The 18085-nt window shown below is 43.0% G+C and overlaps 1 protein-coding gene across 1 annotated transcript in view; it reads right to left on the minus strand.

Moving 5' to 3' along the window:
* The window catches only part of TDRD10 (tudor domain containing 10), a 39455-nt gene that overhangs the window by 9131 nt on the left and 12239 nt on the right, over window positions 1–18085 (minus strand). The window contains 2 exon segments of the mRNA XM_037016690.2: window positions 12634–12790; window positions 13387–13457. Coding sequence (XP_036872585.2) covers window positions 12634–12790; window positions 13387–13457 — 228 coding nt within the window.

An 18085-nucleotide genomic window follows, 5' to 3' on the forward strand; every position in this document is an offset into this window, starting at 1 on the left:
CTGTAATAAACCGGTTCAGCAGCAAAGCGAGTAGAACAGAGCCTGCAGAGGGAGCCCTCGGTGAAGGCTGACTACCAATGAGATGCTCAACCAGTGAGACCCAAATCCAATCCCTGCACTACACCATCCTCACCTATGAGAAAACAAGGTGACGGTGCTAAACAGTGTCCTCTAGCCAAGCACAAAGGTGCCTTTTTATTTAGCATCTCCTAAGACAGCTATAAATGCCAACCCTAAGAACCAATTATCAGCAGTGGTTTCAAGCTAAACATTGTTAATACAGAAACATTTAAAACCATCTTTGGTTTAATCACCATTTCCTAGTGAAATAAGAGATAAATATAACGGGCCCATTTTGACAGCTTGTGAAATTGAGTTTCAGAGGATAATCGACATATTTATCATCCAACCACCACAGCAGGCACGTCACCCGAAAACAAACCTCAATTTCAGGATGTGTGTGTAACACACAAGTGGCCACCTGGAAGCTGCAGCAACAGGGGCAGCATCTCAGCAGCTGCCAAACCAGCTGATTTTAATTAAGTTCTCTTGTCTCCAGAAGCACTGTAACCCTCGTGCCCAGATCAATCAACTGCTGTTAACGGTCCCTTCACTTTGTCCTGGGACATTTCTCCCAGCTGGTCAAGCGTTCTAAGAGGTAGCCTGCTCCAGAATCACGCTGCAGAGTCTGAGCGGCGGGAGGGAAGACACAGGCAAACAAAGGTCAGTGGCCAGAGGGCTTAGGGATGCAGGGGCGCCCATCTGGGTCCCCTGTCACATCAGGGAGTCTCCCACACCACTCCTGAGCAGTGCAGGCCTTGTCTAATGCTCAAAAGAGCAGCGTCCTCCCTGCCTGCAGCCTCCATGTCTGCTCACTGCCACATCCCGGCTCTCTGCTCATCGTCACCCTGGGCTGTCCCTTCTAGGGCCCCTGGGCGGCTGCACCTGGAGCCAGTGAGAGGGAAATTTAATATTCACAGCTTTTACCCTCACCTGTTTCTCTGACACCCAAGCAACACACCATGTACTTCTACTACGTGCCAGCAGAGAGGGACAAGGTGGAAGGCCCAGACCTCGTTCTCAGGGAGCCCACATGTAGTCACTCACAAATATTTGTGAAATGCGTATGTTTCAGACACCACCACCACGAAGCGGACAATAAGTACACAAAGAAATACAGCATCAGGTGACTGTTAGGGCAATGAAGAAACACAAAGGAAGCAGAAGGGGGACAGCTGAACAGAGACCTGAGTGAAGTGAGAAGGCAAACCGAGCTGACATCTGGGAGAAAAGCCTTCAGGCTGAGAACCGCAGGGGCAGAGGCCCTGAGGCAGGGAGGCGCCTGGCGTGTTTGGGGAACAGCGCTGGGGCTGGTGTGCCAAGACACTTTCCTATTGCACGGGGCCACCTGACACAGGTCTCCCTGCGTCCTGGGTTCTATTCTACCGGCCGCTTTACAGCGTAAATCTAGGGGAACGGATGAACAAATGGAGGCACAGCCAGACAACAGAATGCCACTTAGCGATAAAAGAATTGCTGATGGTGCAACCACGTGGCTGAATCTCAGTAACACTCTGCTGAATGAAAAAGCCAGACACAAAGAAGCACTTACAGCGTGATTCCATTCACATGAAATTCTAGAAAAGATAAATCTCACCTAAAGGGATAGAAAGCAGATCAGTGGTTGCCTGGGGCCATGCAGGGGGGATTATTGACTGGGAACAAGCACAGGAGAACCTTTTGGGTGATTGAAATGCTCCATACAGGGTTGTGATAGTAGTTACACAGCTGCATGTCTTTGTCAAAATTCATCAAACTGTTCACCTAAACTGGGCTCATTTTCTTTTATGTAAATAATAGTTCAATTAAGTATACTTAAGACCTCAATAAAGCTATTTTTAATGTAAATTAAATCCAGTTACAGCACTCCCTGCACAAACCCTCTAGTGTTCCTACTATTATATAAATACCAATTGCTGCTGAATTGAGTTATGATGAAAAAAAGTTTCAATATTTTTTAAAAGTTAAATGTTACAGTTATTTGAATTCTTATATAAGCAGTCCAGGAATGAACTGCTTCCATTTTCTCCCTCCATCTACTTGGATTTTCTCAAGTCTCTGGGTACGTTTCCCCACATCCTCCAATGGCTCTTTATAACAGCTCTCCACTTAATTTCCCACTTTTTTATGTGCAGATACCACCCTTGGATCTCACAACATCCCGCTGTCCCGGACTGGCTGCTGTGCAGGATTCTACCCGTCTGTCATCGGGAGGTCTCTGGTCCCTTACCAGGGCTGGATCTCCTACTCCCAGATCCCCTCACTTTTTGCTTTATAGGTTCATTGTATTGGAGCATATCCTTCCAGAGAATATAGAACTCAACAACACCATCAACCAACCGGATCTGATCAGCATGTACACGACACTCCTCCCAACAGCAGAATACACAACCTTTCAAGTGCCCAGGGAACATAAACCAAGACAGCCTATATCCTGGGCCATGAAGTCAGTCTCAATAAATGTAAAGGGATTCAAGTCATAGGAAGTATGCTATCTAACCACAATAGAATTAAGTCAGAAATCAATAACAGAGAACAGGTGGAACTCTCCAAATACTTGGAATCTAAATAGCACACTTCAAAATAACCCATAGAACAAAGAAATCAAAAAGAAAATTAGAATATGTTTTTAACTGAATGAAAATGAACATACAAAATGCAAAAGAAAAACAGTATCAAAATTTGTGGGATGCAGGCAAAGCATCACCTAAAGAGAAATTTACAGCACTAAAAGCATACAATAGGAAACAGAACAAGTTACAAATTAATAACACCCAACTTTGACCCTGAGGGAAATAAAAGCAGACCCAAAGAAAACAGAACATAGAAACTGAGATAGCAAAATCAATGAAACTGAAGAGAGAAAAATAGAGGAAATTAATGAAACAAAGAGCTAGTTCTTTGAAATGTTAATTAATTAAACATCCAGCAAGACCGACAAAAAGACACAAATTACCCATTTCAGGAATGAAAGAGGCTATCACTACAGACCCCAGAGACATCAGAAGGATAATAAGGAAATACCAAGAATAACTCTACACACAAAAAAACAAACATAAATGTCAACAACTCACATAAAATGTGACAACTCACATAAAATATACCACACTTCCTCAAAAAATAGAAACTATCACATTGCACCCAATCTCAAATAGATCAATTAAATAGCCCATAACTATTAAAGAAACTGAACTTATAACTAAAAGCCTTCCAAAAAAGAAATCTCCATGCTCTAATAATTTCACTGGAGAATCCTACAAAACATTTAAATTAACATCAATTCCACACCATCTCTTCCAAGAGGAAAGAAAATTTCCCAATTAATTTTATACAGCTAGTATTACCATGATCCTAAAACCAAAGACAGTACAAAAAAAAAAAAAAAACACTATAGGTCAGTATCCTTCATGAAAATAAATGCAAAGATACTTAACAAAGTATTGGCAAACAGACCATGAGCAAGTGGGGGTCTATTTCAGGAATGCAAGGCTAGCTCAATATTTGAAAAATCAATCACTGTATACCTACCATATTAACTGACTAAAGAAGAAAATCACATTATCATATCATTCAATATAGAAAAAGCATTTGACAAAATTCAACATTCTTTACAGGTAGAATTATGTTCCCTCAAAAAGGGTAAGTTTAAAGGAGGAGTCAAGATGGCGGCATGAGTAGCTCAGCAGAAATCTCTCAAAAACATATATATTTTTGAAAATACAACAAATGCAATTATTCCTAAAAGAGAGACCAGTGGATACAGTACAACAGCCAGGCTACATCTACATCTGCGAGAACTCAGCATCACACGAAGGGGGTAAGACACAAGCCGTAGCCAGGCAGGACCCAAGTGTCCCCACCACCCCAGCTCCCCAGCAGGAAGAAAGGAGTCAGAGCGGGGAGGGAGTGAAAGCCCAGGACTGCTAAACAACCAGCTCTAGTAATCCGCACCAGGAGCACGGACACACGGTGCACGGTGTGCTGGATATTAGAGAAATGGAAGGGCAAAATCTTGTGAGCGGGTCCCCACAACCGCCTCCCCTGGGACAAAAGAAAATCGAGTGCTTTTTGAAAGCCTTAAAGGGACAGGGACCTCACAGCTGGACAGAATCGTCCCGGCACACTCAGCCCAGCAGCTGGGAATCTTGGGGAACTCCAGGCGACCTAACCCCCTATGCGGCAGTGCAGCTCTGAAGCCCCTCACAGCGATAAGCAGCCAGCCATTCGTTCCTCTGGCTTGCATGGACCCCGAAACACTGGCCCAGTAGCATGTGAGCCAGCGGCAGCGGCAGCCAAGCGAGCGGCCCGGGAGTGACCATGCCCCAAGAAACCACCCAAAATCTCCTCCCAGTGCACAGCCACCCGGGCCAGACCCAAGGCTTCCGCCAACGTGCAGTTGCCCAGCGGAGGCACTGCTATCACAGGAGGGCACACCCAGCGTGCCTGCCACTCCCCGCAGGGCTCTGTCCTGCCCTGAAGGAGGCCCCGCCCAAGGCAGCTAAGGGGATTAATCCGGAGGCTGCTCCTGGAGTGTGGGTAACCAACACAGACAGTGGAGAAGGGCAAGGCGACCAGCAAGCAGGAAAAGACTTTGTTCTCCCACCTGACACACCTGCAACCTGCCTACATCCACCTCTATTGCCATGAAAAAGCAGAAGAATTTTGTCCAGTCCAAAATTACCCAGACAACCTCTGAGAGAGGGCCTGGGGAGATAAATTTAACCAATCTCTCTGAAAAAGAATTCAAAATAAAGGTCATAACCATGCTGATGGATCTGCAGAGAAATATGCAAGAGTTAAAGGATAAAGTTGGGAGGGAGACTACAGAAATAAAACAGTATCTGGAAGGACTTAAGAGCAGACTGGATGAGGCGCAAGAGGCCATTAATGGAATAGAAACCAGAGAACAGGAACACAGAGAAGCTGATGCAGACAGAGACAAAAGGGTCTCCAGGAATGAAACAATATTAAGAGAACTGTGTGACCAATCCAAACAGAACAATATTCGCATTATAGGGGTACCAGAAGAAGAAGACAGAGAAAAAGGGATAGAAAGTGTCTTTGAAGAAATAATTGCTGTAAACATCCCCAAACTGGGGGAGGAAATAGTATCTCAGACTACAGAAGTACACAGAACTCCCAACACAAGGGACCCAAGGAGGACAACACCAAGACACATAATAATTAAAATGGCAAAGATCAAAGACAAGGACAGAGTATCAAAGGCAGCCAGAGAGAGAAAAAAGGTCACTTACAAAGGTAAACCCATTAGGCTATCATCAGACTTCTCAACAGAAACCTTACAGGCCAGAAGAGAATGACATGATATATTTAATGCAATGAAACAGAAGGGCCTTGAACCAAGAATACTGTATCCAGCATGATTATCATTTAAATATGAAGGATGGATTAAACAATTCCCAGAGAAGCAAAAATTGACGCAATTTGCCTCCCATAAACCATCTCTACAGGGTATTTTAGAGGGACTGCTTTAGATGGAAGCACTCCTAAGGCTAAATAGATGTCACCAGAGAAAATAAAATCACAGCAACGAAAGCAGACCAACCAAACACTAACTAAAGGCAAAAAATAAAATCAACTACTCAAAAAAGCAGTCAAAGGACAAGTGCTGGGCATAGAAGCCACAGGGCATAAATCTGCAAAGAAGTAAAAAGCTAACCTTTGCAAACAATATGGCTTCTCTCTCACTTACCAACTTTACATTTCCCTGTATGGCCCCGGAAGATGACTGGTTAGCCAGAGACGGGTAAGATTCCTCAAGGGAGGAACAACCTAAGACAGGCACAGTCGCAGGGGGGCCATCAGGTGAAAATTTGGGGATCAACAGAGGTGAGGCTCAGAACCTCACCCCCCCTGCTTTGAGAGAAATCTTCTGCATCCGTGGATGTCTTGCTGCCCTTGTCTAGCCTGGATTAATACTTAGTCCATAGGCACACACCTGATCATCTGATCATCTATATTTGCCTTCTTACAGCACTAAACTATGTTTTCTACCTTTATCTTGCATCTACCTACCACTTCAGCATTTTATTAAAAATAAAAATAATAATAATAAAGGGAGAAATGTGGGATGAACATATAAATCAAGTACAAAAATCAAACGAATATTCATATTTGACCTGATTGTTTATAGGTCATAATGTGTGATCAAAACCGAAAGTTTCTGTGATGACTGCCCTTGTACTGTTCACCATGTAAGAATTTATTCACTCTGTAAGAATTCGTTCACCATGTAAGAACTTGTTCGTTATGCTTCAGAAGATTGGAGACTGACGAGAATTAGGCTTGAGATGGATTAATGATTGTACATTGAGCATTGACCCCCCTATACTGAATTTTATTGTTGTTAACAACCATTTGATCAATAAATATGAGAGATGCCCTCTCAAAAAAAAAAAAAAAAAAAAGCAGTCAAAGGAAACATAAAAGAACACAGAATAGAACACCTAACATACAAAGAATGGAGGAGGAGGAATAAGAAGCTAGAGAAATAAAGCATCTTCAGACTGTACTTATAATAGCTTAATAAGCGAGTCAAGTTAGACAGATACATAGTAAAGAAGGTAACCTTGAACCTTTGGTAACCACGAATCTAAAGCCACAATGGCAATAAGTACCTATCTCTCAATAATCACCCTAAATGTAAACAGATTGAATGCACCAATCAAAAGACACAGAGTGACAGAATGGATAAAAAAGCAAGACCCATCTCTCTGCTGCTTACAAGAGACTCACCTCAAACCCAAAGACATATACAAACTAAAAGTCAAGGGATGGAAAAAGATATTTCATGCAAACAGTAGAGAGAAAAAGCAGGTGTAGCAGTACTGGTATCAGACAAAATAGAGTTCAAAACAAAGAAAGTAACAAAAGATAAAGAAGGACATTACATAATGATAAAGGGGTCAGCCCAACAAGAGGATGTAACCACTATAAATATATATGTACCCAATACAGGAGCACCAGCATATGTGAAACAAACAGAATTTAATTCTGTACTAACAGAATTAAAGGAGGAAATAGAATGCAATGCATTCGTTCTAGGAGACTTCAACACACCACTCACTCTAAAGGACAGATCCACCAGACAGAAAATAAGTAAGGACACAGAGGCACTAAACAACACACTAGAACAGATGGACTTAACAGATATCTACAGAACTCTACACCCCAAAGCAGCAGGATACACATTCTTCTCAAGTGCACATGGAACATTCTTCAGAATAGACCACATACTAGGCCACAAAAAGAGCCTCAGTAAATTCAAAAAGATTGAAATTCTACCAACCAACTTTTCAGACCACAAAGGCATAAAACTAGAAATAAACTGTACAAAGAAAACAAAAAAGCTCATAAACACATGGAGGCTTAACAACATGCTCCTAAATAATCAATGGATCAATGATCAAATTAAAAGAGAGATCAAGCACTATATGGAGACTAACGACACCAACAGCATAAAGCCCCAACTTCTGTGGGACACAGCAAAAGCAGTTCTAAAAGGAAAGTATATAGCATTCCAGGCCTATCTATAGAAGGAAGAACATTCCCAAATGAATAGTCTAAAGTCACAATTATTGAAACTGTAAAAAGAAGAACAAATGAGGCCCAAAGTCAGCAGAAAGAGGGACATAATAAAGATCAGAGAAGAAATAAATAAAATTGAGAAGAATAAAACAATAGAAAAAAATCAATGAAACCAAGAGCTGATTCTTTGGAAAAATAAACAAAGTAGATAAGCCTCTAGCCAGACTTATTAAGAATCTACACACATCAACAGAATCAGAAATGAGAAAGGAAAAATCACAACAGACCTCACAGAAATACAAAAAAATTTTTAGAGAATACTATGAAAATCTATATGCTAACAAGCTGCAAAACCTAGAAGAAATGGACAACTTCCTAGAAAAACACAACCTTCCAAGACTGGCCAAGGAAGAAACACAAAAGTTAAACCAATTACGAGCAAAGAAATTGAAGCAGTAATCAAAAAACTGCCCAAGAACAAAACCCCCAGGCAAGACAGATTTACCTCGGAATTTTATCAGACATACAGAGAAGACATAATACCCATTCTCCTTAAAGGTTTCCAAAAAATAGAAGAGGAGGGAATACTTCCAAATTCATTCTATGAAGCCAGCATCACTCTAATACCAAAACCAGTCAAAGACCCCACCAAAAAAGAAAATTACAGCCCAATATCCCTGATGAACATAGATGCAAAAATATTCAACAAAATATTAGCAAACCAAATTCAAAAATACATCAAGAGGATAATACACCATGATCAAGTGGGATTCATCTCAGGGATGCAAGGATGGTACAACATTCGAAAATCCATCAACATCATCCACCACATCAACAAAAAGAAGGACAGAAACCACATGATCATTTCCATAGATGCTGAAAAAGCATTCAACAAAATTCAACATCCATTCATGATAAAAACTCTCAACAAAATGGGTATAGAGGGCAAGTACCTCAACATAATAAAGGCCATATATGACAAACCCACAGCCAACATCATACTCAACAGCAAGAAGCTGAAAGCTTTTCCTCTAAGATCGGAAAAAAGACAGGGATGCCCACTCTCCCCACTGTTATTCAATACAGTACTGTAGGTCCTAGCCACGACAATTAGACAAAACAAAGAAATACAAGACATCTAGATTGGTAAAGAGGAAGTCAAACTGTCACTATTTGCAGATAACATGATATTGTACATGAAAAACCCTAAAGAATCCATTCAAAAACTACTAGAACTAATATATGAATTCAGCAAAGTTGCAGGATACAAAATTAATACTCAGAAATCTGTTGCTTTCCTATACACTAATGACGAATTAACAGAAAGAGGAATCAGGAAAACAATTCCATTCACAACTGCATCAAAAAGAATAAAATACCTAGGAATAAACTTAACCAAGGAAGTGAAAGACCTATACCCTGAAAACTATAAGACATTCTTAAGAGAAATTAAAGAGGGCACTAACAAATGGAAACTCATTCCATGCTCTTGGCTAGGAAGAACTAATATTGTCAAAATGGCCATCCTGCCTAAAGCAATCTAAAGATTCAATGCAATGCCTATCAAAATACCAACAACATTCTTCAACAAACTGGAACAAATAGTTTTAAAATTCATATGGAACCACAAAAGACCTCGAACAGCCAAAGCAATCCTGAGAAGGAAGAATAAAGCAGGGGGCATCTCGCTTCCCAACTTCAAGCTCTACTACAAAGCCACAGTAATCAAGACAATTTGGTACTGGCACAAGAACAGAGCCACAGACCAGTAGAACAGAATAGAGACTCCAGACATTAACCCAAACATATACGGTCTCTTCAACAGCTGGTGTTGGCAAAACTGGATAATTACATGTAAGAGAATGAAACTGGATCATTGTCTAACCCCATACACAAACGTAAATTCAAAATGGATCAAAGACCTGAATGTAAGATATAAAACTATATACCTTTTAGGAGAAAAATAAGAAATTTTGGGGATCTAGGGCTGGACAAAAAGTTCATAGACTTGACAACAAAAGCATCATTCATAAAAGGAAAAATAGGAAAAAATGGTAAGTTGGACTCCATTGAAATTTAAAAGTTTGTCTGCAAAAGAACCCTGTTAAGAGAATGGAAAACAAGCTACCAAGTAGGAGAAAGTATTTGCAAACCACCTATCCAACAGAGGACTAGTATCTAGAATATATAAAGAACTATCAAAATCCAACAGCACAAAACCAAACGATATAATTAGAAAATAGGCTGAAGAAATGAAGAGATATTTTATTGAAGAGGATATACAGCTGGCAAATAAGCACCTGAAGAGATGGTCAACATCATTAGCACCAGGGAACTCCAAAGTAAAACCGCAATAAGGTATCACTATACACCTAGCAGAATGGCTGAAACAAAAAACCAAGAAAACACCAAATGCTAGAGTGGATGCAGAGAACCCTTCAAACATTCCTAGTGGGAATATAAAATGGCACAGCCACTCTGCAAACAGTGTGGCTGTTTCTTTAAAAAGTAAACATGCAACAACCAAACCACTGAGCAATTGCAGTTTTGGGCATTAGGAAAAAGATTTTGCCTAAGAACGGAGGCTCAAAATGAAGTATAACAACAAAGGGAACCAACCTTAATAAGATCAAATGATCAGCTAGTAATTTCATTTCTGCTAGGAAAAAATTTCAACGCTATTTAGAGAACGTAATATAAAGTCTATCCAATATACCATCCACAATATCCAACCTACAATAAAAAGTCCCTATATCCGTAAAGAAGCCTTGACCCATAATCAAGGAGGTAAATGTCAGTAGAAGCAGAGCCACAAATAACCCAGATGTTGGAATGAGCAGAAAATGATTTTATAACTCTGGTTAAGAATCTAGAAGAAAAGACAAAATGAGTGAAAAGGGAAAGATTTTAGCAGTGAAATGGGGGAAAAGGAACCACATGGAAACTGAAAAATACATTATCTAAAATGAAAAATGCATTAGATGGGTTTAATAGCAGACTGGACATAACAGAAAAGATTAGAGAATTCCAAGACAGGTCAGTTTGGAAAAGTGGGAAAGCCTTGGCGACACACATACTGAGACCAGCAAGCCAGGGGGTGTGAATGTCTTCAAAGGCTCAGACGGCAGTTTCAGAACCGGCAGGGGTCTGGGTCCAACTGGAGTGGGGTTTTGTAAGATGTGATCCCATGAGTTAAGGGAGTTACAGACATTTGAACTAAGGTAGTTATAACTAATGGAAGGTGGGAAGGGAGTAAAGATAATGTGAAATAGTGAAGAAATGGTGAGGGCAGTGGATTTAGGGTCCCAATGTGTCTCATTGTAGGACTGGAAGCTTTAGAACTTCGCTCCTCAAAATGCGGTCTCAGGATCAGTAGCGCCAGCACCGCAGGGCACTTGTGCAGATTCTCAGGTCCTTCCCGAGACCCTCTCACTCCTGTTTCTGCAGGTGGGGCTCAGCAAGCGGTTTGACTAGCTCTGCAGTTAATTCTGATGCTGTTGAAGTTTGAGAACCACTCTTCTAGAATAAGAGAGCTACAAAGAATGGGGGGGTGGGCAGAGTGGGATGCTTGAGCTAGATCTTTAGGAGATGTCCAGTTGTGAGCAATGACAAAGCCTGAGATGGAGCTAGTGGAATGGGCAACTGTGACCACGTGGAAGAAAGGGGCATTACAGATACAATGGTCTAGGAAGCAAGAGACTGTATCTTAGATCATCCACATGGACACTGAACTTGAGTGATGATGGCAGAGAAAGACAGTGAGCCAGAAGCTGATGCAGTTGGTGGATAACGGGGCATGACAGAGAGATTGCAGTGCAACTGATGACTATAATCAAAAAGGTCAGAAAGGAGCACAGTCTGACAGCCCACCCTTTCAAAGAGTGAGAATTTAAAGAGAAAGGAAGAAAACTATTTGAAACTAGCAAGAGAAGCCACCTCTGATGATCTCCAAGTGGCGATCCCAGTCTACCTCTCAACCCATCTCCAGCTCCTCCAGCTGTGGCTGACCTTGTTATCTGCCTTATAGGCATTTTCTTCCCTTGTTGACAGACCCCAGGTTTAGCACATGCCTAGTTTAAAAGCTACATTTCCCAGCGTCCTTTGCACATAGCCCATGAGTGGCAGTTCCCTCCAACAAAACAAGCAGAACTGTGGTCCAGGCCTCTGAGAATGTACCTTTTGTGAGGAGATAGGGCCCTTTACTCTTTGCCTCTCCCCTTCTTCCTGCTGGAACCCTGATGACAGCCTGGAGTTCCCATACCAACCATGGGCTCTCTACCTCCTGAATTCTTCAATAGGAAAGAAAAACAAATGGCTAACTTGTTTGAGTCACTGTTGGTCAGATTTCCTCATATATGCAACCAAGTCAATCCCTAAAAGTCTGGGCTCAGAAGTGGAATCCTTTGGTTCTAATTCACCTCCCCTACTGAGAATTGGCCCCTTCTCTTGAGGGAAGTTCCTGGGGTTTAGGCACGGGCCTTCCCTTCTCTGTCCACAAAAGCAGACCCACCATGCTCTATCCCCCCCCAAAACTCCCCCATTCCCACATTTCATTTGGCAATATTGTCAGTATTATCAGTCGATTGATATTTATTTATTCTTCAATAAATATTTATCAGTGCTTGTCTTCCTGCCAGGAAGCACCAGATTGTACTTTTTTCTTACCCTCACACCAGCAGCCAGAATAAAGCTGTGCAAACAATAGATACTCAGTTAACACTTCTACATAAATCAAATAAAAACCTCGATTTCAACCTTCCAGGTGGAAAAAGCTCTGAATTGTCCAATAACCCTTTTTGTCTTTGCCAAGAATACAGCCTTCCCTTTTTTTCAAAAATGCCAAGTTTTCTGTACCTGACTTTGCTCCTGACTGCTAAAGGTCATAAAGGTTCCCTAATTTCTTGAAAGCCCCCACCTTCTCCATAGTAAGACCAGACTGAAGGTGGAGAAAGAATGGAAAGCGGCCTGCCAAGCTCTGAAGTGTGAGCACAAAGCAACCCAGCGCATGGAGGTCAGAAGACATACGGGCAGTTCCTGGGGCCTCTAGCCCACGTCAGGGGTCCTCCTGGAAGACGTTTTGTTTGAATTCACGTACAGTTTGTGTTTGTGGAAAAGCCTCCCATTCAGCTCCTGGATTGCAAGTGCCACTTTCTGCACGGAGCCCAGCTCTACAAATGCGAGGCTGCAGAGGAAGGAGACACGGCAGCTGTGAGCCCAACTCAGAACAGAGGGGCAGGAAGAGCTTCGTCTCCCCTTTGGCAACAACAGACAGCCGCCGTTCCAAATTGCACGGACAAGCCATGCTGATGTCCAGCCCCGTACAGACTGTTGCAGGCATCCGGGGGTGAGCGCTCTCACTTTATGCTATATGGCCCTGGCTTTGGGCTTCTTTCATACCACTCCCTCCAAAAGTTCAAAGCATTTTTATGGCCTTGAAAATCAGAAAGGGAAAATACCAGTTGATCCAGTTTTCTGGGGCAACCAAGACTGAGGCAGGTAGAGAAACTTACCTCAAGTAAGAAAACAGAACAAGGACATTACCAAAAGCAAACCCACGTTTTTGGACTTTTCAACCAAGGTTTGTATGGACAAGACAGTATTAGCTGCCAAGCCAGAGGGTTAAATATGGAAAGGGGGTTTCCCAAATGTCACTATGCCAAGTCACAGCGGGTGTGGCCCTGGGAGTTGTTGAGCCACTCTAACCTGAGGGCACCAGCAAAACGGACGAGGAGGAAAGGAGTTGCTTCTCAAAGAAAACAAAGGAAGAACGGTCCTTACCATTTGCAGCGGTCCTGGATCTTGTAGACACGGAGGGGGTTGAGGTCCTTTAGGAGATACTGAACTTCCTCCTGCAGTGGCAGGGTTCCAAAGAGACCCAGAGACAAAACTTACCACCAGTTCTCAAGGTTTCAGATGCGCAACCGGCAAACCTATAATCAATTGAACCCACACTTAATGAGAATCTGCTATGTGCATTGTGTGCCAGGCAAGGTTTCAGGTCCCCAACCAGAGAATTCATTATTAACTGAACCCACACTTAATGAAAACCTGTTATATGCACTGTGTGCCAGGTTTTGTGCCAGGTGATGCAAACACATAGATGAGAAAGATATGAGCCGTGAAGGGAGCGCAGTATGGGTAACTAACCTAGAACTGGAGGGAAAGGGGGTTGTGGGTAGGCTCCCAGGAGGAAGTGACTTTTAATTTATTAGGAGCCTAGGCTATCTCCTTTCATCTCTACCTAGGAGGGGAGGCTCACTTCTAAACAAACTTACTACACACGCCTTCCTGCCCCTGATGGCTCAGTCTCATATACACAGCAACCCGCCTTCACTTCTTGCTTCATGCATTCAACAGACATTCAGCAAACCTGTGCTAAGCAGTGTTACAGTACATACTAATTTGAATTCATGCTAAGCCCTGCACACAAGGCGCCCGTAGTTGAGAGAGGGTACACACGGGTGCTCTCCTGTCTAACACATGGGCCAAGTGAAGTCTGAGGGCAAGAGAACGCACGGAGAGGAAAGGGGTGGCCAGTGCACTGAGCCAGTGTAAATTTGTCTGTGGTCAGCCGCTGAGCAGGCTACTCACACCCGCCACATCTTGTCCGAAAGTCTCCCGTTCCCACTTCTCTTAAGGTAGCCGGGCCTCCACTGCCAAGGAGGTGGTCACCTCCCCACTCGCTGGACATTCCTCCACACACACTCTCGGCCGCCTCTCCTCCCCGTCTGCCCTCAGGCTGCCTCCCTCCCCCGGGGACCCTCCCACTCCCCGGCTGGGCCCGCCCTCTCCATAAATGCCCCGCCCACCTTGGAAATAATGTCTGCATGACCTTGATGCCCTTAGGAACTACACCCTATTTTTCCTCTTTGCTGCCAAACTTGTAGACAGAGCCGTCTCCACCTAAAGCCTCCGTTTCCTCTCCGCCCATTCCCTCCTGACTGCCTGCAGTTTGGCTTCTGTTCTTGCCCCACTGAAACCTCTTTCTTGAAGGTCACAGGTGGCGCTTCTGCTGCCCATCGCCAACGCTTCTCTTCAAACCTCCAACTCTCAACCCCTACGTGAGCATCTCTCCACTTCCTCCTTCTTTGCCTCCCCACCAGCACGTTAGTGCTGCAAATTCCACAACCATAATGAAAACCAGTTTTTCCCTAGAAAATTCTATTTTTTCCAAAACGTATATTTATACCATCTTCTTTCAAAAGCAGCTTTTACCAACCTAAAGTCACTTTGTTGGCTTAGGAAAATAGAAATGCATTATGCATAACTCATTTGTCTCAATTTTGATGTTTATATTACATTTAAATTCAAATTTTCTAATTTGCTTTACTTTTAAATATTTAATGTTTATTACACATGAATCTACAAGCTGCTGAGCAACAAGCAATTTGTGAGAACAAGCAGTTATGTACTTAGCATTTTCTTTTATAAAGCACTTTCATATACTTTATTCCATTTGATCTTTCAAAAAAACCTTGTGAAGCACACATCATTTGTCCTCTTTCTCAAAAGCATAAATAAGGATCAGAGAGGTTAAGTGACTTCTCTAAGATTACATAGCCAACTTAGAGCAGAGGTTGAGCCCAGGGCTTCTGACTTCAAATCCTACATCCTTTTCATTATATCATATAATACCACAGCTTTCTTCTCTTCAGATTTCACCATCACTTAAATAAAGTAAGAAACGGCTTAATATTTTTGTATCAGGAAACCACAGCCTTGGGCCAAATCCAATACCCCCTTTTTGTCAATAAAGTTTTATTGGAAAACAGCCACACAAATTCATTTACTTATTGTCTGTGGCTGCTTTCAGGCTACAATGACACATCTGAGTGTCTGCAACAGAGGCATATGGCCTACAAAGCATAACATACTTACTCTCTGACCCTCTTACAGTTTGCCAACCCGTGTTCTATAGTTCTGACTGCTAAGGAGATTCAGCTGGAGAGTTGTTTTTTTTTTCTTCCTTTTATAATTACCAATGCAGTGCCTGGCCCACCCCAGGTGAACAAACCCAGAATCTCTGGGGTTGGGATTAAAGTGGCAATATGTTTTTCAAAGCTCCCCAGATGATTTAGCATGCGGCCAAGGTCAAAAACTCCTGCTCCATGGTATCCAGCAGATTCAGGAAGCACTAGTTTTCAGGAAATGTGCTTGAAGGTTAGAAGAGAAGATCCCCGAACCCCAACCATATACACCCACACAAATACAAAAAAAACCTTGTGAACATCTTCTCATCCATGGGACTTCAATGTTACCAGTGAGTACTACCAAGAGTACCTTGGCAGTACTCTTAGAGTGGACAGCTAGCATTAGGAAGCCCTCAAATCTGAAGGTGTGCCTTCACTGTCACATTTTTTCCCCTGCCCTTTAATAGTTGAATTTGTCCATATAAAATTTTTCAACCAATTACAGATTTGACAGGAGGCTTGATACATTTAGCTAAAATTGCCTCTTGCCCCTGAGAGAATTTTCTACATCTCATTTCAAAGAATGAAAATAACTTACTAGAATTTTTTAATTACAAAAGCATTAAATGCTTATTATAGAAATACAGAAAACACAAAAAGAAAAGTTAAAAAAACACAGATAAGCAAAATAGAAGTACAACCCCATAATCTTACCACCAAAGCATGTGCACTGCACATCTATGTAAAGATTACAGGATCATGCTGTACATTCTGCTTGTAACCTGTTTCACTTAACAAGAGATCCCTTTCAATCAGTCATTATCAAAAACATCAAGGAAGGGATCTACAGCCTGCTAATAATTATGGCACCAGCATTTAAGGACCACTGACTTCATGCTACAGGTAGAAGTTTACTGCATTTCCTGTGTGCTAAGTAATTCCATGCCCATCAGACTGGCAGCTACGTAGCAGCCCGAGGACACCAAGCGCTGGTGAGAACAGAGCTCTCACACTGCTGCGGCTGGTGGGAAGGCAAGCCAGCCCCCCTTCCGGGTGAGGCCGGGTGTACTGTGGGGCCGATCCCACACCCGGGTACAGGCCCTAGAGACTCACACTTTCACAAGGACACACACTCGGGCTGGCTCACTGAAGCTGTTCAAAGTAGTGAGAACTGTTGAAAATAATGGTCTGGACCATGTGAAATTGACATTTTTGCAGATAAAAAAGGTTTGAATGCCAGCAATTTTGAATGGCACAACATATGCGTCTGAATGTCTACTGGCATACATGTGCCAGTATAGATATTTTTTAATATACAAAATGATAAAAGTAAGCCACACACACACACACACACACACACAGAACAGAAAGGGACCCACAGCTGCCTCCCCGATCCCCTGAGCCCCCTCTGTCTCAGGGCCCACCCTGCACCGTCATTACCGGTGACTGCGCCGACCTCCACATGGCAATTTCAACCTCCACACTTTGTAGCCGTCTTCCCCACTCACCCCTCTAGCTCTTCCACTCCACTCTGGTACTGCGATCCTTCAACCCTGCCACTTTCCACCATCCGGCTAACTCCTGACTCTAGCCCAACTCTCCCGCTCTCCATTCTGCCCCACCCCACTCCACTTGTCTTCACCTCCCTGCCTCCCTCTTCACCTGGCTGAGGTGCCTGGTTTATCACTGCTATCACTTCCGTGTGCAGAGCGCTTTGCAGGGCGTTCCTACTCCCTATCCCTAATCGTCAGCTCCCCACTCTCCCAAACTACTGCAGTCTACGTCTCTACTCAGACTTCCTATGCCCTCCCCTTCTACTCAACTGAGAACCCCCATTCTTAGTCCACAGAGAGAACTTCCCCACCCCGCCAGCACCGCGTCAGTCACCTCCCTGCACTCGTGTGCCTTCTTAAGGCCTTTGATGCTGTTACCTCCCGTCTCTCTGGCCCCAATTCTCCACTGGATGAGCCTCCAAATGATCTCTCATATTTGCTGTCTTAATACTTACAGACACAGAACACCTTCAACCTCACATCCTCCTCTGCTCCGACCCCGTTTTCCTACTCTCCTTCATTACGGAAATCCTGAACAAGTTGTCTATACTCACTGTCTTCACTTCCTCTCATTCATTCAATAAGTATTATTGAGTACCTATTCTGTGCTAGAAAATATTTTAGGGGCAGTGAACAGAGTACACAAAGACCCCTCCCCTCCTGGGACTTATCTTCTTCCAAAAGGACAGATTATAAGTAAGATGAATAAGTAATGTGTATGGCAAGTTCAACAGTGTAAGTGTTAAGGAGACATATAAGGTCAGAGAGGTGACAGCAGTAGAGGGCTGCAATCTAGGGTGAATGGCCAGGCAGGCCCTTTGAGGTGACATCTGAGTGAAGGAGGCCAACCCCTGGGAGAAGAACATGCTAAACAGAGAGAACTGCAAGTGCAAAGGCCCTGTGGCAGGGTCAAGATCTAGCAAGGAGGCCAATGAGGCTGAAGTGGAGTGAGCAACGGACCGTTCAAGCCCTTGTTGTTCAAAGGTCAACCATCTAAGAGCTATAAATAATTTA

This window comes from Manis javanica, chromosome 14, assembly GCF_040802235.1.
Source record: "Manis javanica isolate MJ-LG chromosome 14, MJ_LKY, whole genome shotgun sequence".
Classification (NCBI taxonomy): domain Eukaryota; kingdom Metazoa; phylum Chordata; class Mammalia; order Pholidota; family Manidae; genus Manis; species Manis javanica.